The sequence below is a fragment of the Mesoplodon bidens genome (assembly GCF_964165515.1).
Source record: "Mesoplodon bidens genome assembly, chromosome: 12".
NCBI classification, from domain to species: Eukaryota; Metazoa; Chordata; class Mammalia; order Artiodactyla; family Ziphiidae; genus Mesoplodon; species Mesoplodon bidens.
This window is the reverse complement of record NC_138168.1, coordinates 50,485,575-50,512,538: the sequence shown is the minus strand read 5'-3', so window position 1 is coordinate 50,512,538 and position 26,964 is coordinate 50,485,575. Positions and strand designations below refer to the sequence as shown.

Below are 26,964 nucleotides of genomic sequence, written 5' to 3'. Positions count from 1 at the left end.
TGTTAGTACAGATGTGTCACTGCTCTCAGGCCCCTAAGAGGACACATAACATACATACACATGTATTTACATATACATTTTTTTCTATATCTATCTCTTTATGATGAAAGCCATGAGTTCACATTGATACCTCTACTTCAGATCTAATACCACAAGATTATTCTGGCTTTTCTCCTTTTCATATGTATATCTCCATTTTCTAAGAATAAGAAGCTGGCTTCTATTATCATAATCTCTCTATATATGACCAGTCTTCTGATCCAGCTAAGCTGCTATCCTATCCCGTAGTGTGTTGGCTCCAACCCCTGCTCCAGCCTGCTTATCTGCTCTGCTCTAGTGGGTGCCATCCTTAACCTAGATCCTGATCTGATCCCCCTGTTGGATCTGCCTTCCCATCCTCCTCAGATGTTGTCCTCAAGCTAGGGCTACAACCCCTTATCGAACCTCTCTTTTTCTACCATCTACCTTGTTTGGGCCTACCTAATGGTTTTCTGACAAAAGACGAAAGGATGAAAGATAATACATTTTTGTAAAAGAAGAGGATGAGGAAACTTCAATATCTTTCTAAAACAAGTTTTCTTACAACTTTTTAACTTCTCTGTAAAGCAAATCTGTTCTTTTTAAAGAAGGTAGCAATAATAGCCCAGCAAAGAGAAACATGATCTTTAATACAGGTGAAACACTAAAGTTTTTCACTGCATGGACTTATACACAAATTAATTACTGTAATGAACAATTAACTAGATTATTGGTCCTGTGAGAGCAGAAACTGTATTCCATACATCATTAATACATTGCACAACAGTAGCAGGTAATAGGCATTCCATAAATACTTGTTGAATTAAGTCCCGCCCATTCCTGAAGAGATTAAAACTAGTAAAAGATTAAAACTAGTAAAATTCATTAACAAACTGATTAGTTCCAAATAGTTTAAGGGTCACATTCTCAGTATTATAGCTATTCTGCGGAGTGGACTTGGTAGCTTTTCAATCCTTCCTGAAGATAGTGAATCTTGAGATGTTTAGAAGGCCACTACTCTAATTGCTAAACTTAAAACACAATCATACACTTATTAACAATAAATTATAGTTACATCAAAAGTTCCACCAATCTTCGACAGACTCCAGAATCAATGACAGCTTGAATTTTATCATTGGATCCATCTGAGAGATAAGAAAGGGCCCAACACACATCTGCTAATACATCTGGGTCACTGCTAAACAACAATCGTGACAGGACATTTAAGCAAGGTGAAACCTGGAAGGGAAGAAAGAGCCAGTATTTAAAATTTTTCTCTATCTGAAACAAAGTTTCTTTAGGAAAATAGTTTCTACTCTGTTTAAAGTGAAAATTTAATGCTACAAAAATACCAGAGAAATTAAGACATTCTATTGTTTTAAATTATGATCATGAAAACTATATATAAATATGAAACTGATTATGATTCCAATTTATCTTATATTGAATAAGATATGTGGTAAAGTTCTTAAAAATAATTAAGTATGTATTTGGGATGCCCTGTCTATGTCCAAATCATACACACACACCCTCAATGATTTAAAAAACAAAGTCCTACAGAGTTCTAGTTTTAAGAGAGTAAAATAAAAACATTTCTGTTTCTGGCTTCTCAGAAACAAGGAAAAGAAGAAATAGCAATACAAATCTCATCTTTGAGGAGTCCAGTAGACATTTATACCTGACCACAACTGGTGAACTACAGAAACTGAACTTTGGGGTATCAAGCATAGAGGAGGTTGAAATTAAACACTGGATTGGAAACTATAGAGATTAAGTAAAAGTTACATACTGATTGAATTGAAAACTTCCAGCCCTCTTGCAATTCCCAGCTCCCAGATCTCCAGTGGTATTACCTAGTCAACCCAATCTACCCACCTTCCAACAGGAGAGTGGAAAATCTGTCTCTAGAGAAACAAAACAGTCTTAGAAAACATACTGAAATTTTGAGTTCCTCAAAGAAAATATGGTTTTGCTGCCCAATTATTCTACAATGAAGCCCATAAGATAACAAGCCTGTACACCCATCTTCCAATCAGCTTTTTAGTGCCTGCCTCCTGAGTATTTCCAGCGTGTCAAGGATCACCAGATATATGAGGAGAGCCTCCAGTACGAAAGAGATCAAGACAAACAAACCATAAACAAAACAAAAATGTAGAAAGAGAGACATAGAAAAAAGAAAACTTCAAAAATTATAAATCCACAGGTAAGAAAATTTGCTGAAACAATAAAAGAACAAAATTCTACAGAAAGATAAGCAATCAAAGAACAAACAAAATTATTGTTGAGAATATAAAATATGATTGTGGAAATAAAATTTCAAAAAAATTTGAATGATAAAGGAATCTCAGAAAATCACAAAAAATTTACTTAACAAAAGTCTTAAGCCCTATTACTGTGATATTACACTGTAAGTTTGGAATACATAAGTAAACAAAAAAGACCAAGATTCCTAACTCTAAAGAGTTTACACTTTAGAGGAAGATTTTTTTTAAGTTAATATAAATAATAAACACATATTATGTTAAAAGGTGTTAAGAAAAAATGAGAGTAAAATGTGGGGGTCCGTGGCTGGAGGATAGTGATAGATTACACTAAATACAGTAGTTAAGGTAGAGCTCATGGAACAGGTAACTTCTAAGCAAAGACTTAAAGATGAGGGAATTAATCAGGTAGATACTAAGCAATGTCATAGGGCAGTGGCTCTCAAAGTGTGGTCCATGGACCCCCTTGAAAACTTTAGGGGGTCTTTAATGCCAAAACTATTTTCATAATTATACTAACACATAATTGGCCTTTTTCATTTTGTTGACATTTGCATGAAAAGTATAAAAGAAATGGTGGGTGTCATACAGAGTGAAGTAAGTCAGAAAAAGAAAAACAAATACCGTATGCTAACACATATATATGGAATCTAAAAAAAAAAAAAAAAGGTTCTGATGAACCTAGGGGCAGGACAGGAATAAATGTGCAGACGTAGAGAATGGACTTGAGGACAAGGGGAGGGGGAAGGGTAAGCTGGGACGAAGTGAAAAAGTAGCACTGACATATATACACTACCAAATGTAAAATAGATAGCTAGTGGGAAGCAGCTGCATAGCACAGGGAGATCAGCTTGGTGCTTTGTGACCACCTAGAGGGGTGGGATAGGGAAGGTGGGAGGGAGGCACAAGAAAGAGGGGATATGGGGATATATGTATACACATAACTGGTTCACTTTGTTATACAGCAGAAACTAACACAACATTGTAAAGCAATTATACTCCAATAAAGACATTAAAAAAAAAAAAGGTGGGTAAAACTATCAGCACATTTGCACAAATCAAAGCAGTGATACCAAATGTACCACAGATCTTTGTATTCTTCATGTCCACACACTTGTAGTTAAAAGTGGGGAGGAAGAATAACCTTGAAGAAGCAGTAAAAATTACTAATTTTATTAAATCTCAACCCTTGAATACATGTCTTCTGAATATATTGTGAGATAAAATGGGAAATACACATAGTGCACTTCTGCATTATCAAAAAAGTAAGATGGTGATCCCCAGGAAAAACACTCATTTGAATTACAAGCTGAATTAGCTATTTTTTCCCATGGGAATACCATTTTTACTTAAAAGACTGTTAATCATTATTCAGTCTTAGATATTTGGCAGACATTTTTTTTTTGGAAAATAAAGTGAGCCTTTCCATTGTATATCTTTTGATTTTATGTATGTGCAAATATTGTCTAGTCAATAAAAAAAATAATTACTAAAAAAAGAGTAAAGTCCCTTTAATCTCTAAAAATCTATAATAAGGAGACTTAAAAGTTTATGTAGACAGATTCCTTAATTTGTATATTTTACAAATACCTTACTAAAGTTTGGAGGAGGATTTTTGCCTCTACATAAATTTGAGAGGGCCCATACTGCATTTCTGGTTGTTGTAAGTCTGTTTGGATTTGTTAATAACCTGCCAAGAAAAAGAAAAAAGGAATTGTCACTTCACATTCATTTTTCCTCTTTAGCTATTTTCTACTATCATAACATAAAAATTCTTAATATATTTTATAAGGAATTCAAACTGACCTGGTAAAATAGGAAAAGGGATTTTTAAAAATTCAAAAACAAATATATCACAGCTCTATTTGAAAATTTAAAAAATATGACTTGAATGGATTCTTATCAGACATAAAACATGTTCAAAATAAAGAGTGCCATGGTAAACTGACATTAATTTCTATTTATTTTAAAAAGAATATATTATTAGATTACTTTTTTAACCGTGAAAATAATACACTATACAAATTCATGAAGTAAGGACTACAGAGTCAAACTGAATGAAGATCAGCTGTTGAGAAGAGATAGTTTGTTTTCTTTTGTTTTGTTTTAAACAGATTGCCTATCTTAGTATTTTCATCTGCAATCTGCTATCAACCTGCTAGAAGTACAGAGGACCTAGCTTTAAAAAAAATTCTTGTTCTGGAGTGACTTCAGCAAAAATGGTAAAGAAGGGAACTCTGGGGGCCTATCCTTCCCCGAAACACCAAAAAATTTTTGCAAACTCTGTCGGAATCAACTTTATCAGAACTCTCCAAGAAAGTAAAAGTTCACAATAAGCAAGTAAACTTTTAATCAGGGGCTGAAATGTGGTAGGAGAGCTTTCTGGCAATATAACTTGCCTTTGCCCAATCCCCTCCCTGGCCTGGAAGCAGCCTTGAAGACAAAAGCTGGAGTTCCCACTGTGAGTTCTGGTTCCAAAAGGGGCTATGGAGACTTTGTTTCCAAGGAATTGTGTTTCTCGGTTTTGACCTGTCTGGGTACTCCCTGAAGGACCAATGAAGGGCTTGCCTTTGTTTTGCCTAACTGGGAACTCGCTCATTAAGATCAATATCTGATTTGTCATCAAAAACCATGGAGGACAGAAGGCAATAATATATTTAAAGGGCTGAAAGAAAACTGTCAAAGAAGAATTCTATATCCAGCAAAATTACACTTCAAAAATGAAGGAACAACAAAAGCTGAGGAAATTCCACCATTAGTAGATCCGCTTTATAACTATAATAACTAAAATGTCCTGAAATAAAAGGACAATAAATAATGACTCAAGACCATATGAAGAAATAACACCACTAAAAATAACTACACAGGTAAATGTAAAAGGCATTATTATTTTATTTTTGGTTTATAATTTCTCTTTTTTCTATGATTTAAAAGATACATACATAGAGCAATAATTACAAATCTATGTTAACAGGCACACAATGTTTAATAATGTAATTTGTGACAACAGTAACTTATTGTAGGACAGAGATGTAAAGGAACATGCTAAAACCTACAGAATGCAGTGAAAGCTCAGAGGGAAAATTGTAGCTGAAAACACCTACATTAAAAAAGATCTCAAAAAAATATAACATAAACCTTCATCTTAATTAAGAAACTAAAAAAATTAGAGCAAACAAAACCCCAAGCTATCAGAAGGAAGGCAATAATAAAGAGCAGAAATAAATGAAATAGAGAAGAGAAAAACACTAAAGAAAATGAACTAAATCAAAAGTTGATTCTTTGAAAGAAAAATCAACAAAATAAACAAACCTTTACCTAGACTGACAAAGAAAAAAAGACTTAAATTAGGAATGAAAGTGGGGATATTACTACTTATCTTTCAGAAATACAAATAATTATAAGAGAATACTATGAACAATTGTAAGCCAACAAACTGGGTAACCCAGAAGAAATGAACAATTTCTAAGAAACACATAAACTACCAAACTGACTCAAGATGAAACAGAAAATCTAAATAGATATATAACAAAGATACTGAACCAGTAATCAAAAACTTTCCAATAAAGAAAAGTCCAGCACGAGACAGCTTCACTGGTAAATTCTACATTAAAGAAGAATTAAATCCTTCTCAAACTCTTCCAGGAAATAGAAGAGAACATTCCTACCTTGTTTTATGAGGCCAGCATTACCCTGATATCAAAGCCAAAGACATCACAAGTATGTATGTATATTCCTAGTAGATACGAAAAAACTTTAACACAATTCTAGGAAACTGAATCTAGCAACATATTAGAAGGATTATACACTATGAACTAATGGGATTTATCCCAGGAATGTAAAGATGATTCAGTGAACAATAGCAAACAATATAATACACCACAGTAATAGCATGAAGGAAAAAAACATGTGATCATGTCAGTTGACACAGAAAAAGCATTTAACAGATCCCAACACCTTTTCATGATAAAAACATGCAACAACCTAGGAATATAAGGAAACCACCTCAATATGATAAAGTTTATTTATGAAAAACCCACAGCTAACATCATTCTCAATGGTGAAAGAGTGATAAAAGGCAAGACAAAGATACCTGCTTTTGCCGCTTTTATGCAACGCTGTACTGGAAGCTCTAGCCAGAGCAATCAGGCAATAAAAAGAAACAGAAGGCATCCAAATTGGAAAGGAAGAACTATCACTATGCACAGGTGACATGACCTTATATATAGAAATCCAAAAAAATCCACACAAAAAACTAATAGTGCTAATAAATGAATTCAACAATGGTGCAGGATACAAGATCAACACACAAAAATCAACTGTATTTCTATACATTGGGTACTGAACAAGTCAAAAAATCCAAGAAATAACTGCATTTAAAATTGCATCAAAGAGGATAAAATACTTAAAGATGAAATTTAACCAAGACCTGTACAGTAAAAACTATGAAATGTTGTTGAAGAAATTAATGAATACTTAATTATATTAAAAGATATCACATGTTCACAGATGGAAGACTTGATTTTGTTACAACAGAAATACTCCACAAAGTGATAAGTGATATACAGTTTCAATGCAATCGCTATCAAAATGCCAATGGTATTTTTTAGAAATGGAAAAGTGAGGCATCAAATTTGCATGGAATTACAAGGAACCTTGAATAGCTAAAACAACATGGAAAAAAAAATTGAAGGTAAACTGAAGGACTCACACCTCCTGATTTCAAAACTTACCATGAAAGCTACAGTAATCAAAACAGTTACTGGCATAAGGACAGACGTACAGATCAATGGAACAGAATGTAAGAATCCAGAAATAAACTCACACATGGATGGTCAACTCATATTCACCAAGGGTGTCAAGACCATTCAATGAGGAAAGAACAGTCTCTTCAACCAATCATGCTGGAACAAGTGGATGTCCACATATACCTCATGTCATATAAAAAAAAATAGCTCAAGATGGATCAAAAATGCAAATATAAGAGATAAAACTATAAAGCTCTTAGAAGAAAACAAAAGGGTTTCATGACCCTAGATTTGGCAATGGTTTCTTACAAATGACACCGAAAACATAAGCAACAAAGGAAAAAAATAGATAAATTGGACTTCATCAAAATTAAAAACTTTGTGAATCAAGGAAATTATCAAGAGTAAAAAGACAACCCAGAGAATGCAAAAAATATTTAAAAATCATATATCTGACAAGAATCTATCCAGAATATATGAAGAATTCTTATAACTCAACAACAAAAAGACAAATAACTGAATTTAAAAATATGCAAAGGACTTAGATATTTCTCCAAAGAAGATACACAAATAGCCAACAAATGTATGAAAAGATGTTCAGTGTCATTAGGAAATGCAAATCAAAGCAAAATGAGATACCACCTCACATCCACTAGGATGGCCTAAATCAGAATAACAGACAAATGTTGGTGACAAAGTGGAGAAACTGGAACCCTCACACACTGCTGGTGGAAATGTAGAATGGTGCAGCTACTGTGGAAAAAGTTTGGTGGTTCCTAAAAAGTTAAAGATAGCGTTACTACATTACCCAGCAATTCCACCGGTAGGTAATACATAAAAAGAATTGAAAACTGGTGTTCAAACAAAAACTTGTACACAAACGTTCATAGGAGTACTATTCACAGTAGTCAAAAGGTGGGAATAATCCAAATGACCATCAACTGACGAATGTACCACAAAATGTGGTACATCCATACAATGGAATATTATTTAGCTATAAGAAGAACAAAGTATTGATACATGCTACCATATGAATGAACCCTGAAAACCATATGGTAAGTGAAAGAAGCCAGACACAAAAGGTCACACACTATAATGATTTCATATATATGAAATATCCAGAATAGGTAAATACATAAAGACAGAAAGCAGATTAGTGGTTTCCAAGGACTGAGGCACTGGAAAAAGGGGATGTGACTGCTTAATGGGTATTGGGGTTTCTGTCTGGAGTGATAAGAAGTTCTAGAACTAGATAGAGATTATGATTGCAAAACACTATGAATGTACTTAATGGCAGTAAATTGTACACTTTAAAATGGCAAATTTTATACTGTGTATATTTTATCACACACACAAAAAAATGTTCTAAATGTTTTCCTATAAACAGTCTTTGAAGCCTCCTAAAACCATAACTCATTTAGAAATAAATTAGTTACACTGATTTTCTATATCAGGGGTTGACAGACATTTTCAGTAAATACTTTTGGCTTCACAGGCCTTTCGCTGTTGCAACTATGAACTCTGCTGACGTAGCATGAAAGCAACCATAGACATTAAGTAAGCAAATTGATGTGACTGTGTTTAATAAAATTTAATTTTCAAAAACAGGGGACAGGCCAAATTTGGCCTGAAGACTGTAGTTGGCCAAGCTGTGATGTATACTATTTTTCTTCACTTGTATTAATGGGATTATTATGAGAAATTGCAAATCTTTTCTTGTCCAGATTTGCTGTATTATAAATTAAAGTTGAATTAAATTAAAACAACAAAGCTATATCAGTATAGAAAGTCCATAGTAGCAAAAGGCTTATATTTACTGAGAATAAAACAAGTTGAAACTCCCCAAGGCAGAATTGATAAAACCATATTATATTAATAGAAATTTTATGTATACTTAAGCATTAGCTAAATGTGAATTTCAATGTGAACTACAGATTATCCATAATCTTTTTTAAGTTAATACCATTTTTCCTTTTGACCAACTACAGTGAGAACACCTGGCAGCTAACTTGACATAACTTCCTTTTTACGACGTTTCTCAATTTTTTAATGAACCTTTGAAACTTTCTAAACCTACTCTTTTTCTGAAATTTATTATGTTTATAACCAGGACTACATAGCTGGGTACTATTTGTTTGTCATTAGTTTTATTTTTTAGTTTGGTTTCTTTAGTCATAATTAAAAGCTCCTTAGAACATTTAAAGGGATTAGAACTAATAAATACGTACTTACTATTTCATAAACCACTACCAACTTGAGATATTAACAAATAATAAAATGAGCTAGAGACAGAGAGCAAAAGTGAAAAGAGAAACAAAGTGCTCACAGTTAATCTACAAACCATATAATCAGGCCAAAAAAGTCTCAAATTGAAAATTTAAGAGATGTTTTTAATAGTATGAACTCCAAAATAACTCTGATATTGAACCCTGAATCAGTGTTTTCCTTCATGGCTCAACTAAATTCTCAAATACCATAAAGCTTAACTCTGGATAAGCCCAAAGTAAATGAAATCACAAGTGGTTCAGTGGCATCCACATAGTAGGTACTCAATGTTAGTTGAGTGAAATGATGCTGAGAAATCCATTTTGTCCATGGAAAGTTATGCTCTCTAAAATAATAAAATATCTTTTGCAAAATCGTATCTAAAAAGTTATTCTTCCTATCCAATTTCTCAGCTTGGAAAGGATGGAGAATGGCCTAGAAATGATGAGTAAAATTTTCCCTTTCAATCATCTCCTCAATTAGTTTTTCCTTTTTCACTATTGACCACTGGCATTTAGCCTAAATAAAAATCCTCTTAGTAAATGATAACCAACATAGATAAAGAAACCTATCTTTCAAATAATTTTATGTCATTTCTGTAAAGAACCTTACATTATAGGGTAATTTCTTTTTTAAAAAAAGTATAAGGTATTTGAAAAAGAAATGATAGCTAAGTCATTTTAAGTAAAATTCTAATTCTGAAAGAAAACTCTTTGTTCTCTGAACATTTCAAAATCAAATATGAAAACCTGACATCCTCAATACATCATCTGTTCATGTAGTAAATACTCCCTGCTTTAGCAACTTTTAAATTTTTATTGTATTAAAAACTATTACTTATCCTTGTTTTGTAGAATAATTATTTTAGCACAGTAAGCATCAAGTAAGCAAGGACCACTGTGAAGTGTGGCTTAAGAGAACATAAAAGACAGATATGATACAACTGGAAAAATTTTTTTGTTGTTAGTTTTACGTACTTTCAAGCTATTTCAGGCTTGGATAAACATAAGCGAAATTTAAAAGTATCACTGAAGAACTTAATTGTGTATGTAGTAATATAGTGTAGAAAACAGTTTGCTTTTCCCAAAGTAGTATTTAATCATGATAAACTTAAAGTACTTACTCTAAAAGAGGTGGAAGTATTTCACAATTCAAAACAAAATCTCTGCATTCTGCATTGTCACCAGCAATATTACCAAGTGCCCAAACAGCCTTAGAAAAATAAGAAAAAAAGATTCTTTTATGGCAAGACCTTAAATAAGATGCTCTCCCTTAAGAATGAGATTTTAGTGTAAAAGGAAAAAAGTGATAGTTTTCAAGATGTTAAAACAAAACATGCTAGTAGGAAACAAGAAAGGAAAACTTTAAAAGTACCTTTAATAATATTTTTAGTCAAATTGAAGCATAGGGCATTTAAAAACTTTTTCTTACATGCTAGTGAAATGTTTATTCTGTTCAACAAAGAGATAGTTTGTCTACTCTGAATCTACATGGAGAGACAAAATAGAGTTGACCCTTGAACAATGACCAGGTGAGGGGCACTAAGCCCTGCACAGTCGAGAATCCATGTATAACTTTACAGTTGGCCCTCCTTATCCAAGGTTCTGCATTTTCAGATTCAACCAACCTCAGACTGCACAGTACTGTAGTACGTATTTATTACAAAAAAATCCATGTGTAAGTGAACCGCGCAGTTCAAACCTGTTGTTGTTCAAGGGTCAACTGTATATCTATATTTAGTGAATCTTCCAATTCCCTATGCTAGAGGTTTGCTCCTATGCCAAGGAATCCACTCACTGGGAAGGGACTGACTTGTAAAAGAAAAAAGGAAGGACAGACAAAGCATAGAAAAGGAAGGTAAAGCTAATGTGAGAATTGGCTTGAATTGATGCTTGAAAATAAGTTTAGAGTTAGTCCAGCTTAAATAAATGATAGTAAAAGATTATTCAAATATTAAATTTCAATTAGATGAGAAATTACACAAATGCAAATGATCATTATATTCTCATTTCAAGCTTTTCATATAAGCATGAAAGTAGACATTAAGTTACTTTTTCAATTGGGAAAATTTTATTTTAACATCTAAAATATGCGTTAATATTTTTAACATCTACTCTAGACCTATGCTTATTGTCTATTTTTTTAAGAAAAATTTTTTTAAGTGATGACATTTTGCAACCTGTGAAATATTTTGTTGGTGGGGATATAAATTCGTTAACATTTTTGGAAGTCTACTTTGAAATATATAATAAGAACTTAAAAATTTTTTCTTTGACTGAGTAAAGTCATTTTTCCCTGATGAAATAATCGAGGTACATATATATGTCAAGACATATTAATATCAAGACCGATATATAATGATGTTCATCACAATATTATTAACACTAATAAGCTAGAAATAACTCAAATGTACAACTATTGAGGAACAGATAAATTATGGTACCTACCTGAATGGATAATGAGTAATCAGTAAAATTTTCTTGGAAGAATAATTAATGCCATATGCAAAGGCTCTCAATACTAGTGTTAAGTGGGAAAAAAATATACACATAAAAATAAAAATATAAACAAACAGATGGAATGGTAGAGAGATCTACAGATCAATTTGCATGAAAATGATCCAAAACAAAAATATAAAAACATCTGACTTTCTCTGGATGGAACAAATTATATGTGATTAAATTTTCCCTGTTACAACAACTATGAGAAAGTTTAATCTAAAATGGTTCATTCAAAATAATGTGATATATTAAAAAGAAACAATGAAATAATCTACATACATGCAAAGAACAAGGAATCAGACTGGCCCAGGTTTAAAACCTGGTTCAGCCACTCACTGTGACTTTGGGTAAATTACTAACTTTTCTGGGTCTCAGTATGCTCTTTTATAAATGGGAATAGTAATTCCCAATAGCTGAGATCCCATGTTTACAAAACCCAGGATTATGCCTAAGACAGTTCATTCTTCCTTCCTTCTAATTTGACAGTAAATAGAAATTATTGTATTCTAATAAATGTAATGAACAGGCGACTTGGTAAAACTGAATTTCAAACCATAATCGCAAATGGTACTTTCAAGAGAAAGTTAAAATCTAGTAGATATAATAGGTCAAATTAGAAACTTACCTGTTCTTGAACATCTTCATGCTCTGAATTAAGAAGTTTGATAAAAATTGGAACAGCCCCAGTTTCAATCACTACTTTGGTATGTAGAAAAGTTCCAGATGCTATATTAGTTAATGCCCATGCAGCTTCAAACTAAGGAAAAATAAAAGTAGAATAAATGAAAGCACCCAAAAAATGTCAGAAAGGGGAAGAAAGGAAGAAGAGAGGGAGTAAAGACTTAGCTGAACAAGTCGGAGAGAAAGACTGACTTACGATTAATAAGATTTAATGTGAAATCAGATTTGATAGGTAAAAATGCTTTATTTTAAAAAAAGGACTCTTCAATCTGGAAAAATAAGAACTGAGAAGAATATAATAAAAATTTACAAATCATGAGCAATAAATGAACACATCTGAATTTATAATTCATAAAACTCCTAATGTTTACAATTAGGGAGCCAGGTATTCTAAAGCAAGCAGTGTAAAAATAAATGAGACACTACTTAATAGAGTAATAGTATATCTATGGAACTTAGACTCATAAAAGGTATTTTTGTTTCCCTCGGCATCATCTAGTCCTACCCTCCTCACTTAAGAAATAAGAAAATTATAAGTCCAGACATTTAGGTGATTTGTTCAAGGTCAAAGAGTTCATTATTAGCAGATATCTTTTAAAACATGTGCAGGCCAAACAAAATTTGTTTGTGGGTCAATCTGGCATGTACACCCCCAGTTTGAGGCCTCTCTATTAGATCAATGTTTCGAACTAGCATATTTCATATGAACTTGGATAATATGGCACAGCATATAGCTGCCCCAAGAGCATACTGCTGAATTTCATTAGGTTTCAAGTATAATGATTAATAAACACTCAAATCCCCAATATTCTTCTTGAATACTGTATGCTCTCTGCACATGTTATTCTCACAACCTGAAATTAATTTTCCTTTTTTCAGCCTGTTAAACTCTCATTCACCCTCAAGACTAGCCATGCGACACTACTAAACCAAAAAAAACCCAGATAAGTTGCCATGTTCTCTGTGCTCCCAAAGCACTCTGTATATTGTTTTGTTAGCACTAACTGTACTATGGTATCACAGGTCTGTTTATGTGTTTGTCTCCCCCAACAGGGTGAAGAATTTCTGCAAAAAGGGACAATATCTTACTCAATTTTTTAACTACAATGCCTTATACAATGTACTGCTTAAACTAACACTCAATTTTATTCATTCATATTCACACACTTCTTCTTTCAATCACTTAGAATTAAAGAGCCAAATAATAAACTAGTTATCAGGAGGCTTAGGTTTTAGTCTGGACTCAGAGCTTATGAATAAGGCAAATGGACTAGATCATGATCTCCAGTCCCTTCAGCACTATCACCTAAAGACTCTGAACACTAATTGACAATAAGACTATACTATGGATAAAAGGGTCTTTTCCTCAGACACCCTTGTTGTAAACATTCTCAACAATTTTTCAGCATAAAGCTCATGATGGTTAATAGTCTCAGGTTCAACACATTCCTTTGCTTATACCTAGATGTGAGGACCTTTCCCAAATTACTCAGATAAGTGGAACACAATTCTAAGTTGTAATTTCAACAACTATTACTCAAATACTAGTAAAAGTCCTCCATGACCAACAAGAGCATTGAGAAATTAGATGTAGGTCTTGTGCAATTCCTGATAGATATAATTCCACCCTGTACACTTACTTAAGAATATTTATAGCAATGAAAGTCAGGAAGAACAATCTTAAACAGTAAAATACCTGCAAATTTCGGTAATTTACTATTAGTAGCCAATTATTTGGAAGACATCTTAAAATTTTCACTATAGTATAACTGAGAAGCAATGCTCTTTAGGACAAACTTAACTTTGGTCACATTTTAAGTAGATTATAATGATTCGTTCTTTTTTCAAAAAGAGAACTAATCCATCAGATAAAAATGTTTTAAGAGGTACATGAGTTTATACTAAAAAGTTACAACTTTAGTTAGCTAAGAGCCAAAGAAGATTTAACCATTAAATTAACATTTTGGTTTATGGTTTTCTAAAACAAAAGTTATTAAAGGTTGACAACTACAAAATTTTTCTTAACATTAGGAATGATTTTATATATTTTTCCCAAAATTGTTTAATTAAATAACAGTTCCTAGAAAAAATTAGCATTGCAACCTTGACCAAGGCAAGACAAGTAGCGCCACCTTTAATTGCCAAGTATTTACTGAATGCTTACAATATACTTAGTACTGTAGAAGCTGTTTTCACTAGACACATTAATCTTATGTCATTTCTGGAAAAAGATTAAGAAAGTAAACTACAGAACTCACTTGTAATGTACAATTTTCATTTCTTTCAAGAAATTTCACAAATCTCTGCACAACTCCTGGTTTCTGTATAACTTGATCAATTGGTGGATTAGGTTCTGAAAATTAAAAAATAATTAAGTTATTACATAGACACAAAAACACAATGATCTGGACCCTATGCCAATTAACAGGGCACATAAAATAACTCCTTCCTAGGTTTCACTGATCCAGTTTAAAACCCTTAGCTGGATGTAGCTGAAGAAAATAAACGTTCTCATAATTGCAATGTTTACTGCAAAAAAAAAAACAAAAGCAAATTGTTTTTCATTACCATAATGATAAGAAAATTTTAAAATATTTCCTATACAAATATTTATAATTCATAAATTGAATGCTATTTAGGAGGTCACCTTCACAATATGGGAATATTTCAGTCCAATACTCAAAATACCAATCGAAGGATAATGTGTCTTCTAATTCTTCATAACCATACTCCAATTTCCAGGGATGTCTCTTTCACTATTAACCATGAATTGCCTAATGTCTTTCAGCTAGATAGGTTCTATTTTGTCAGGGTATTATTTATTATTTACAAAAATGCTATTGAACTACCTAGAATTCTTTTCTTTTTTTTTTTTTTTTTTTGCGGTACACGGGCCTCTCACTGTTGTGGCCTCTCCCGTTGCAGAGCACAGGCTCCAGACGCGCAGGCTCAGCGGCCATGGCTCACGGGCCCAGCCGCTCCGCGGCATGTGGGATCCTCCCGGACCGGGGCACGAACCCGTGTCCCCTGCATTGGCAGGCGGACTCTCAACCAATGCGCCACCAGAAAAGCCCCTACCTAGAATTCTTGATAAATTCTCATGAAATGCTGAGGACTTTTGAGAATCATAAAATCTCTAAGAAATTTTAAAACAAAGACATGTAAGTTGAAAACAAAGATATGTTAATTGAAAACAAAGATATTTCTGGGACTTCCCTGGCAGTCCAGAGGTTAAGACTCTGTGCTTCCAATGCAGGGGGCGCATGTTCGATCCCTGGTCGGGGAACTAAGATCCCACATGCCGCGGGGCACAGCCAAAACAAAACAAAGATATTTCAGCTCCCAATAATATAAGTACCAAGAATTCTTTCTCCTCCCTTGGCTTCAGCAACAAGTACACTCTTGTGGTTCTCCAGGAACTTCTTCACTGTTGTTCCTTTGGGTTAGTTTTCTCCGTTATCTATTCTCCTCCTAGAAAATTTATTTCTAGGAAATCCCCTCCTAGAAAATCTATTTCTATTTTATTTCTATTTTGCTAATTCAGTTATCACTTATCATTCACAAATCTAACCCCCGTAAATTCTTCTTTCCTAGATTCTTTCCCACATTTTTAAGTGCTTATGGTTACATTTTCCCCCCACAGCTTCTTTAAAATGTAGCATAAACAAAACCAAACTCATAATATCACTATGCTTATTCCTTCCCCTTGCCCTGTACCCACCACACAAATTTGTCTGAGCTATCTGTCCACCTGGTTACACGAGAGAAATCTCATTTCCACTTTTGACTCTTCCTTTTCTTAATTCCTGTTTGAGTATGTTACTGATCATAAATAATGTTTAATCAGTAGAATTAATAAATGAATGATAACCATAAAAGATCTACAAATCCTGCTTGTTTGATATAGAAAAACCTTATTATTAAGTTTTAAGTCAGTTTAAATCTTAGAAATCGTGTTCTCAACTGTTAAGAAAGATTTATTTAGGAATGGACTTCTTGGTAATTCCCTGGCGGTCCAGTGGTTAGGACTCCACGCTTCCGCTGCAGTGCGCGTGGGTTCCATTCCTGGTCGGGGAACTAAGATCCCACAAGCTGCATGGTGTGGCAAAAAAAAAAAAAAGAATGGACTTTTTTCTTCCTTTTCTTCTTTTTTCTACAAATCTGCTTTCTAACTTGCTCAAAAATTGGGAGATTTCTGCAAAATTAGTAAAGTTAAAACTATAAAGTTTTGTTTGGGTGTTCTAAATGAAAAGTCTGGATGCTTCAAAATGTAAATTCCAGACCATAGCTTAAACTGTTCTTATAGTTATAAAACATCAACAAGATAAAATAATATATATTATTAATGCCTTTATTCCCATCTTAAAAAAAATCAAAACAAAATAATTAGATTGTGGTTACCATCTTTACCTTCCAGTTTTTTCTCTTTTCCCAAAAGAAAATTCTAAATCTACTTTCCCCTTATTTTTGTACAGGACAAAATTTTGTCTTGCTCTTTTTGAGCAGAGAAGAAAGGGGAGGTTGAGAAACGGAAGTAAGCATAGAAAATTGGTTTTCTAGTTAGAGGGTTGGGAGAAGTGGGTATTGAGACAGTCGGTATTGAGACTACCTGAATATGTAGATAAAGAAATATAAACATAGATACATATATAGATTTAAGAACCCAAATATGACCTCTTCCTGGGGAATTACTTTACAGTTACTTTCATCTAAAAGAAAGCAATTAAAGTATGCTTGGATCATCAAGTAATCTAACAAGTATCATGAACTTTTAACTTTTACATTGATATTATACTGACAGAATAGCCTACCTTATCTTATAAAGGTGACGAACTATTACAGAGAAGACTTAGTCAATATGGCAATGTAAAACATAAGTAAAATAGAGGAATATCTGCTTCAGCACTGAAGACTAATCAAGAGTCATCCACAACAAAAAAGCCTTGGAGAAACAAAACTGGGATTGAACAAAAGAACAATTTGTGATTTACATCTATAAGAGTGGCCATGATAAGGAAGTATATAACAGGTTCTAGCAAAAGGTCACTATCATGACTTAAATCAGAGGAGTTCTATTTCTATTTCAAGCTCCAGTTCTAGTTCTAGCTCCTTCCCCATATTTCCTACAGTGATGGACCAAGGAAAGTTATAGTAAATCTAATATTCTTCTAGACCTAAAATATTTGGCAGGAACTCACATCAATCAGCAAAAGAAAGTATCTATAATTCCTGACATATGCCCAACCTGGGCAAACATAATCCCACTACAAGAAACAGAAAAATCATTGAATCTATAAAAAAGATACTATATTTTAAAAGATACAGAACACCCTGAGGAATTAGGAATGAAGATAAAATCTTATGACTAAAGAATTCAATAATGGGGAAGTTGTGGTATAAAAACTGGTGGCAAACTCTAATATTCTTAAATACAATTAAATCTAAATTAATTCTGTTAATTGGTTATAACATAATACATATGCCAAAAAGAAATCTTAAAAGAGAATGTGGTAATGTAAAAATTATTGATGTGTTACTATTAATACATTTAACTTATTTTTTTAATTAATGTTTTAATTTAAAAATATTAATCTGACTAAAAAAAATCCAAATTAAAAAAACAAAAGCTGTGGAATATGGTGAGGAAGAGGAAGCTACTCTTGATTTTATAGGGTCTCCTAACATTGCTAAGCTACTTTTGCTTGGAAGATAAGGGATGGAAAAGGAAAATTAAAGGTACTTATGAAAAAGAACTACAATAAGAAAGCAAAGGTAATAGCCTGTAATCTGTGCTGAACTGAACACAAGATTTCTTTTATTCCTCGTACGTTACTAAATTTTGTCTTTCAGGAAGATACGGCAGCTAGCCAAGGGCAATTTCAAAATCTTATCAGTTCATGTATACAGCTCAGTATAATTAGAATTACTAATCCTATAAATTCCATGTATGAAAGACGAGATAGACTAAGGGTTAAATTTTTATTTAATAAGGAATTTTTATAAACTCAATATAAAATTGGATAAATAACATAAATAGGCAAATTATAAAGGTCAATAATAAAAAATATTCAACTTAGGTGCTCAAAAACTGCCACACTATAAGCACTATTATATAACCATCTTTTTCTTTTTTTTTTTTTTTTTTTTTTTTTTTCTTTTTGCGGTATGCGGGCCTCTCACTGTTGTGGCCTCTCCCGTTGCGGAGCACAGGCTCCGGATGCGCAGGCCCAGCGGCCATGGCTCACGGGCCCAGCCGCTCCGCTGCATATGGGATCCTCCCAGACCGGGGCACGAACCCGTATCCCCTGCATCCGCAGGCGGACTCTCAACCACTGCGCCACCAGGGAGGCCCCATCTTTTTCTTTTTAAAAGATAGTTGTGTTGGTAAGAATATAGTGAAATGAATATCTGCACAAACTAAAGATGGGAATGTAAATTAATACACTGTTTATTCCCTTGACCCACAATTTCACTTTTACAAATTCATACTAAGGAAGCTTTAGGTATACAAGGATTTATGTAGCTTTGCTTATGAAAATCAAAAATTGGTGAATCACTTTGCTATATACCTGAAATTAACACAACATTGTAAATCAACTATACCCCAATATAAAATACAAATTAAATTTTAAAAAGTTTGGAAAAAAAATCTGATTGATTGATTATTCATTTTACAGTCATGCTCTGATGTTTTGCTGCCATTTTAAAAAGATGTCTGAGGGCTTCCCTGGTGGCACAGTGGTTAAGAATCCACCTGCCAATGCAGGGGACACGGGTTCAAGCCCTGGTCCAGGAAAATTCCACATGCCACGGAGTAACTAAGCCCATGCGCCACAACTACTGAAGCCCACTCACCGACAGCCTGTGCTCCACAATAAGAGAAGCCACCTCAGAGAGAAGCCCACACAACACAACAAAGAGTAGCCCCCTGCTCGCTGCAACCCAACACAGCCGAAAATAAATAAATAAATTTTAAAAAATTTGACCACAGATGTATGGGTTTATTTCTAGACTTTCAATTTAAAAAAAATAAATAAAATAAAAAAATTTTAAAGTCTGAAAAATATTTCTACAAGAATTTAAAAATATGTTATTTCTAACTTTCTTTCTTGGCAATGGGACCAATTTGGGACTATATTTGCTTCTTTACATCCTTTTATATTTGCAGATATTCTACAATCAACATGCGTTACTTTGATAATATAATGTTTAAAAAAAAGATGTTATTTAAAAATATATTTTAGAGAAAAATTAAGACCTACTGGCAAAGAAAGTACCTTAAAATAAAAAAAATATAATAAATAAAACTGTACTACAAATTCTTGTAACATCAAATAAGCATACTGAAAATAATTCTTGCCTTTAGAAAGCAGCTTTCTAAATTTCTGTGTTGCTGTTAGTTGTTGATCAGCATTATTAGAAAAAATCATCTGAACCATATCTGTGGTAATAACTTCTTCCTAAAACACAGAAAATACAATTGTTATTTAAATATTCTGCATTAGTAATGCTGCTGTATCAGCTCTGTAATACTGTTGAAATATAATTTGAAATACGTTTTTGTAATATCTACCTCTGGAATGGGTACAGTGGAACTGATATCCGGATCCTGGATAGGATTTTCTAACATAGATTCATCATTTCTGGGCAAAGAGACATTTCGGCGTTTGAATAACTGTAATAAAGAGAAATAACTTAATATATTGAGCTTTCCATAAAATACTAAATTCCCATAGAATTATATTTTTCCTTTACTGAACAAAACAATAATTTTATCATTCAAAATTCTGAATATTTTAGTATTTCTTAATCATCATACCATAACAAATTTATGAGAAGTTTTGGGGCTAAATTAGCTCTTGTCCTATAGACTGCTGTTTAATCTCAGGTCCAATGTCTAGTAGCATAAGCAGAGTACACATTTATATTTTACAGCACTTGGAAAACCACATATGCCTATACTAAATTATGAGATGTCTAAGAAGAAAATCTTAGCTGAAAAGCAAATCTGTTATATGAGTGAGATAATGTGGTATATTAACAGAGTTGGTATATTAGATTAACAAAGAATAGAGAGCAGCTCTCAGGAAAGAGGACCCTATGCTTATTAACTCAGGAGTGAATATAAAGAAAAAAAACAGAGGAGGAAAGAGACATGGTCAGGTCACTGAGAAAGATTTATAGGTACATCTCATAAATCAAAATTGATGAAAAAAATCTGGTATCACATACTTTTTGATAGCTAAATAAATTCTGCTGTTCCTCAGTCTGTACACAGTTCTCTTTCTATTCAGTTATTCAAGAGGTTTTTTTTTTTTTGAGTACCTACTGTAATATAGTAGAGACTATGTTAGCTACTACAAATAGGGGAATGACAAATAGTCATATTTCTAAAACAGGCCTTTTTCTACTTTCTTCATTGCTAGTCCCTTTTACACATTAGTTTTAATTCATGTATGTGAGGACCATACCCTCCTAATTATTTATGAATACTTCTAAATTTAGGTATATCCTGGAATGAAAAATGTTGAGATGCATTCTTTTAATTTTTCTATTCCTTATGTCACATATGTAAAGTTCAAACAGAGAAGGCTAAGAGGTCTGCCTGATAGACTATAGGAGGAACAGTATGAATAGCATAGGAAAATGATTATAATTAATTTAGGGGCAAGAGCTATGAAAATCATAAAGCAACAAATGAATACAATTAATGTTTTTTTAGGGGGCAAATTTTACAGTGACAAGTAGAAGTGATCTAAATAGGCTCAAGAGTAAAAATTTCTTAGCACTGGAGCAGAAATATTAATGTAAAAGGTTTATCAATGGAACAGAAAAGCCATTCTTGTCGGTGATTAAAAATAGCACAGGATTCTGATTCGTGAATTTGCTAATATTATTACTGGAGCCTAATAAATTAAAAAATATATTTACCCATAATCACTTTCTTAAAACATTTTTTTCATTTAAAATTATCTAAAGATCAGCAGCAATAATACTACTTCTAAACTCTTTATATAATGTTTTTATGTTAACACAATTAAATATTTTAAAACACCTACCTGTTCTTCCCTTTTTTGTTTTCGAAGCTGTATTCCTTCTTCTTCTCTTCGTCTACGCATCTCTTGGGGATTTAGGGCTTTATTCTTATAACTTTTCATTCTATAGTTATCTTTCCCTGGACTAGCCATGGCATCTTAAGATTAGGAGAGAAGAAAACAGATAGTGATAACTCTCAAAACAACACAAGATGTTTACTCTAGGGCAATTAAATTCAGGCTCATGGATTAAATAGACCAACAAAACCCATTCTGAAAATTATGTACAAAGAATACATTTCCTCACTGCCATATCAAAATTGGAGCAAAATGACCAAATATTTTAGAACTTAACTATCAAATAATAGATTTTGGTCTAAACACAAAGTCATTACCCTAATTTCACTGATTCTGAGATGCACTCCCCCATCCCTGGTATTTTAAAGTTTCTGTAAGTGAGATGCATCTTAAAATTACTGTCAGCCAGGAACTAATCATGAAATAGTTGGGTAAAAAACTTCTAAATTACAGCTTATGGAAAGATCAAGAAATAACCAGCAATGAATTGTCTTATTTTCAATAAAATATGGTATCAGGCTTCAGTAAGCACACCTCACATATTTATTGGGGTCTGTCTTCTTTCATTTACTTAAGGCACTGCCTAAAGAACTAAAGCCACACAGGTCATGACCTGAGTTATGACTGCCTTACCAGTTTTCAGTACTAGACTATAATTAGTTCTTTTAAAATACTGAAATACTTCTATTTTATTTTTAAGTAGTTTTATTATAAATGTTTTTTAAAAATTAACATTTATATAAACATTTTTATAAGTATATTTAAAATATATATTTTATATAAATATAAAACTGTATATTTGAATATATATAATAGTTTTAGAGAAAGAATTATAAACACTTCTTAATATTACATTAATATTTTGGTATTATTGGAAACAAATACAAAATTACTAATACTATAACCTATCCTGCATTTACACATAAAAAAAATCAGTCTAAAGCAGGGTTTCAATTTGAATTTAATATGAGAGATAATTAATGCCTATCTAGAATGTTATTCTGATAAATTCTGATGACATACCCATGTATAGCCAGAGAGAATGCTGTAATCAATTAGCACTTATGAAGTAAACAGTAGAGAAGGAGAGATGAGCATGTATATGCCATCCCTGATATAGAAGAGCTAGATTAATGAAATGACAAATTATATTTTAAGTAGTAAAGTACACTAAAACATAAGCATTAAATCCTGCGAGAGCACAGAAGACACAGAAACTAACTGTGCCTTAGGGAGTTCTGAAAGATTTCCCAGTTATCCTGTCTTAAAGGATGAGCAAGAATTTGCCAGGGAAGTGGATGAAAGGGGAAAAGGAAGGGAACAAGTATTTCAGACAGAGGGAATATATGTAAACACAGAATTCATGAAGAAGCCTGGCATAAACATAGAACAGTAAGAAATCAAGTGTACCTGAACAAGAGGATGCATGGGAGAAGGCAGGAGATAAAGCTGGAAAAGTAGGTAAGAAAACATATGCTTCCTGCAATCTGGTTGAGAAATCTGGACTTGATCCCAAGGAATAGAATTAAAGAAATTAAAGTGAGGGTTGTTTCAAGCTTTGATGATAAAGACCTAAACTAAATTAGTAGCTGCGATGAAAAATATAGAAGACAGATTGATTCCAGAAACATTTCAGAAATTGATTCAATAAGAATTAGAGGCCAAATGAATGTAAGGAATATGCGGTAAGGAAGAAAAAGGAGTTGAGGATGACTCCATGGTTTTTAGTGTGAGCCATTTCAGTATAAGGACAAAATAACCCAAAATATGGAATACCCATAGAGGAACAGAGTGGTAGTTTTGTTTTCTTGCCTCCATGTTTTTGAGATGAAAATAATGAATTCAATTGTTTTACTTTTCATTTACATACAGCAAAAATCACTCTTTCAGAACTATGAATTTGACAAAATGCACAGGCATATAACCAACACAGTAAGATACAGAACAGCTTCATAACTCCCCCCAAAACTTCCTCACGCTGCTCCTATTAGTCCTTCTCCCACTCTTAAAACCTGACAACCACTGATTTGTTTTCTACTTCCATAGATCTGCCTTTTCCTATTTCCACATACATGAAATAATAACAGTATGTAGTCTTAATTGGCTTCTTTCATTTATCATAGTGCATCTATAAGTCATCCATGTTGTTGGCATGTATCAATAGATTATTCCTCCTTATCGTTGAGTAATATTCTATTGTACAGATATACCACAGTTTATCCATTCATTAACTGAAGGACATTTAGGTTGTTTCTAGTTTAGGGCAGTTACGAATAAATCTGTTATAAACATTCATGTACAGGTTTTTGTGTAAAAGTAAGTTTTCATTTCTCTCAGGTAAATACCTAGGAGTAGGATTGATGAATAATACGACAAGCGTATGCTTCCCATTTTATAAGAAACTGCCAAACTACAAAGTAACTATAACATTTTGCATTCCCATTAGCAACATATAAGAGTTCCTGTTACTCTGTATCCTGGCTATACACTTGGTATTGTTAGAATTTTGTTATTGTTAATTGTAGCCATTCTAATGGTATACAGTGACTTTTAATTTTAAATGTGTTAAATTTACAGTACATAGGGCACAAACAGAAGATTTTTATTTATGGATGGTTAAAAATATGAGTCAAAACTCAGGAAAAGAGTGCTGAATGATAATCCAAGAGCATTAGAGCTATAAAAGAAAGATGCCCAAAGGAGAAATCTTAAGGATATTAACATTTCAGTGGAAAATGGAAAGAGCAAAGGAAACCAAAAATAAATGGAGGATCAGAAGAAAATAAGAGTAATGAAAAAGAAGGGAATTCAAAAGATAAAGGAGTATTTCAGTTGTAGTAGCACTAAAAACAGGTCACCCAATTTGTTCATTCATTGATTTATCCAGCAAATTTAAGTGCCTACAATAAGCCAAGTACCATAGGAAGGAAGCAGTAGATTTGATAATTAGGTCACTGGTAAAGATATTGAGAGAAATTTCATTAGTGGTGGAGCTAAAGGTTGAATGGAATGGGCTGAGGACTTCACAAGGATTTAAAACTTTGTGCCTCTGAACTTTTATTATTAACTTTCTTAATAATAACAATGTTTAGCATTATTCTCTACTTCATATATAAAAATTCTGTCACAGTAATAAAAGCTTAGGCTCTTGGAAGGGAAAAACAGATAAGAGTTCATGACAGAGTAAACTGGGCTTCAACATTAGTTGCTGAATTATGTTCAACAGTATAAAATATCTTAGCAAAATGAAATGTTTGCAGCAATAAACCTCTTTAATATGCTTACCACCTATACATTAGGCATCTTCTAGGCCACTGGCCTCTTAACTTTTTGATCACATATCCTATGTGCACAAAATACGTTTGGGAATTCCACGTACACAAAATACATTTGGGAATTCATCCTCAATATGTTTATTTATATACATGTATTATTAGCTTAATAAACTATCCCATTATAAATTCACAGATAGAAAATTTTTTTAAAAAACAGAGTAGTTTTAAAAGGTAAACAAACAGAAGTTCTAATATTTTCTCTCCACATCTGATTGAATCACCTTGTGCCTCCCAACACGCAGCAGACACTACTCCTTAATACCATCAGTCTAGGCAATGACATTAAAACCTTTCAATATAAATGTTAACCAAATAAAATCTAGCCCCAACAACTCATACATCATTTGTTCCTTTTTCTTCTGTAGTACTAACTTCTTGTCTCTTATTTAACATCCGCATCCTCACTGCAGTTGCTTCAAAGGGGATGTAAAGTTCAAGGAAAATGATCTTTAAAGGGGCCTCACCCAACGGGATTGTTCCTTCCTCTGGATTATAGCTTAAAAGACTACTGTACTTCAAAGGTTGCTGTCTCATACAAGTTATTTTAAATATACGAAATGCTATTCAAACACTGTAAACACTGTAAAGTTGCCAGAGGAATTTTTTTTCAGTCATAAGCATATTTTTTCACTCTGCTCTTTGAAAAACTGCTTACGTTGGGCAACAACTGGAATCCGAACTTTTTCTAATATATATTAACGGAATTTCTTGTCTCCATAAAGCCTCCATTTCCAGGGGCTGGGGTGGCTGTTAGTAAGATTACGAGATCAGTACAAATGGGAAAGTGCACCAACCAGAAGATCTAAAGGACAAGAGGGAAAGTCACTTTATTACAAAATAAATCACTGAATGTTGTAATTAAGAGACCTCAAATCAGAAGGCTTTTAAAAAATGTGTTAAAAAAGCCGAAGAGTTAATGCCCATGTCATATTCTTTTGAAGTATCACTATCCCGTTTAACAGCTTTCAACTCCTTTCATCTCTTATGCATTATCGAGGAGACACGATTAAATTTTCATCTTGGAAGTGAGCTGGCCGACTACTAGAGAGAAGCATCTAAGCCACGCTCGCCCGCGTCAGGACTGAGCCCTACCTGGCACCTGCATCCAGGTGAAGGGCAGCTCGTGGAGGTAGAGGGTGCGACCTAACATGTGTAGGCCCCTGGGACCGAACCTGCCTTATTCTGGACACGGTGAAACTTCTAATAAGCTGAGCCGCGGGACAGACTGCTGAGCCCCAGAAGTGACAGGCAACGTTTGACAAGACCATGTACCAAAAAAAGGAACTACCGAGAAACAGTGGAGCAGACTGGCGAGAGGATGAGATCCTCTGCCTGAAGCTCCTTCAGAGGACCAGCCCGGCTCTCGGAGAGGCTCAGCGCTCCCCGCGACTTCGCCTCCTCAAGAGAAGGGTCCGGCTATCACGCCCCCGCCACCGCTCTCTCCCTCTGGGGAAGCTGAGAAAATCCCGGCTTGGCCTGGTACTGAACCCTTTGTAGGGGAAGGGGTAGATCAAAACAGTGGCCTCAGGAACTAGTAGCTCCCAAAGGGACCAAACCCGAGGTTCACCCAACCTGTCCAGTGTCACTCCTACTTACCTATTAATGTGGCACTATCCGGCGCTCTGACTTTCCAGTCCCCAGCTGCGGCGTCTGCTGCGGTAACAGCGGGGTCACCACTCCGCCCCTAGCGATGAGTCTAGAGACCAGGCTCGCAACTCAAGATGGCGGCTTCCTGCGCCCCTCACCCGAGACCCCAAGGCTCGCCTCCCAGAAGCCCTTGCACGCGGCGGCGGCGGCGGCGGCGGCGGCACTGACCAGCAGAGGGGGCGGAGAGAAACGGACGCCCCAGCGGCACCCACCGGTGGGGGAGCCGGCTTCTGCCCGGACTCCGGGATTTTAACCCGGCGCGGTTGCTGTTGCAGGAGTGTGTCCTACTGCCCTAGTCCTCCGTGCCAGCTCTCAGTCTTTCATTCACTCATTCGTTGGTTTGCTCACCCATCCATCCATCCACCCATTCATTTGTTCATTTTACAACGTGGTAT

At 33.9% G+C, this 26,964-nt stretch overlaps 1 protein-coding gene across 1 annotated transcript in view; it reads right to left on the bottom strand.

The window, feature by feature from the left end:
* KPNA5 (karyopherin subunit alpha 5) overlaps positions 1-26,709 on the bottom strand; it is a 39,464-nt gene extending 12,755 nt beyond the window's left edge. Inside the window, exons 1-9 of the mRNA XM_081250533.1 lie at positions 26,519-26,709; positions 21,534-21,667; positions 20,048-20,149; positions 19,835-19,934; positions 14,733-14,827; positions 12,419-12,550; positions 10,416-10,504; positions 3,870-3,969; positions 1,094-1,257 (exon numbers count right to left, since the gene is read on the bottom strand). Of these exons, the coding sequence (XP_081106659.1) occupies positions 1,094-1,257; positions 3,870-3,969; positions 10,416-10,504; positions 12,419-12,550; positions 14,733-14,827; positions 19,835-19,934; positions 20,048-20,149; positions 21,534-21,662 (911 nt within the window). The 5' untranslated portion in view covers positions 21,663-21,667; positions 26,519-26,709. The remainder of the gene's footprint in view (positions 1-1,093; positions 1,258-3,869; positions 3,970-10,415; positions 10,505-12,418; positions 12,551-14,732; positions 14,828-19,834; positions 19,935-20,047; positions 20,150-21,533; positions 21,668-26,518) is intronic.
* Between the last annotated feature and the right edge of the window lie 255 nt (positions 26,710-26,964).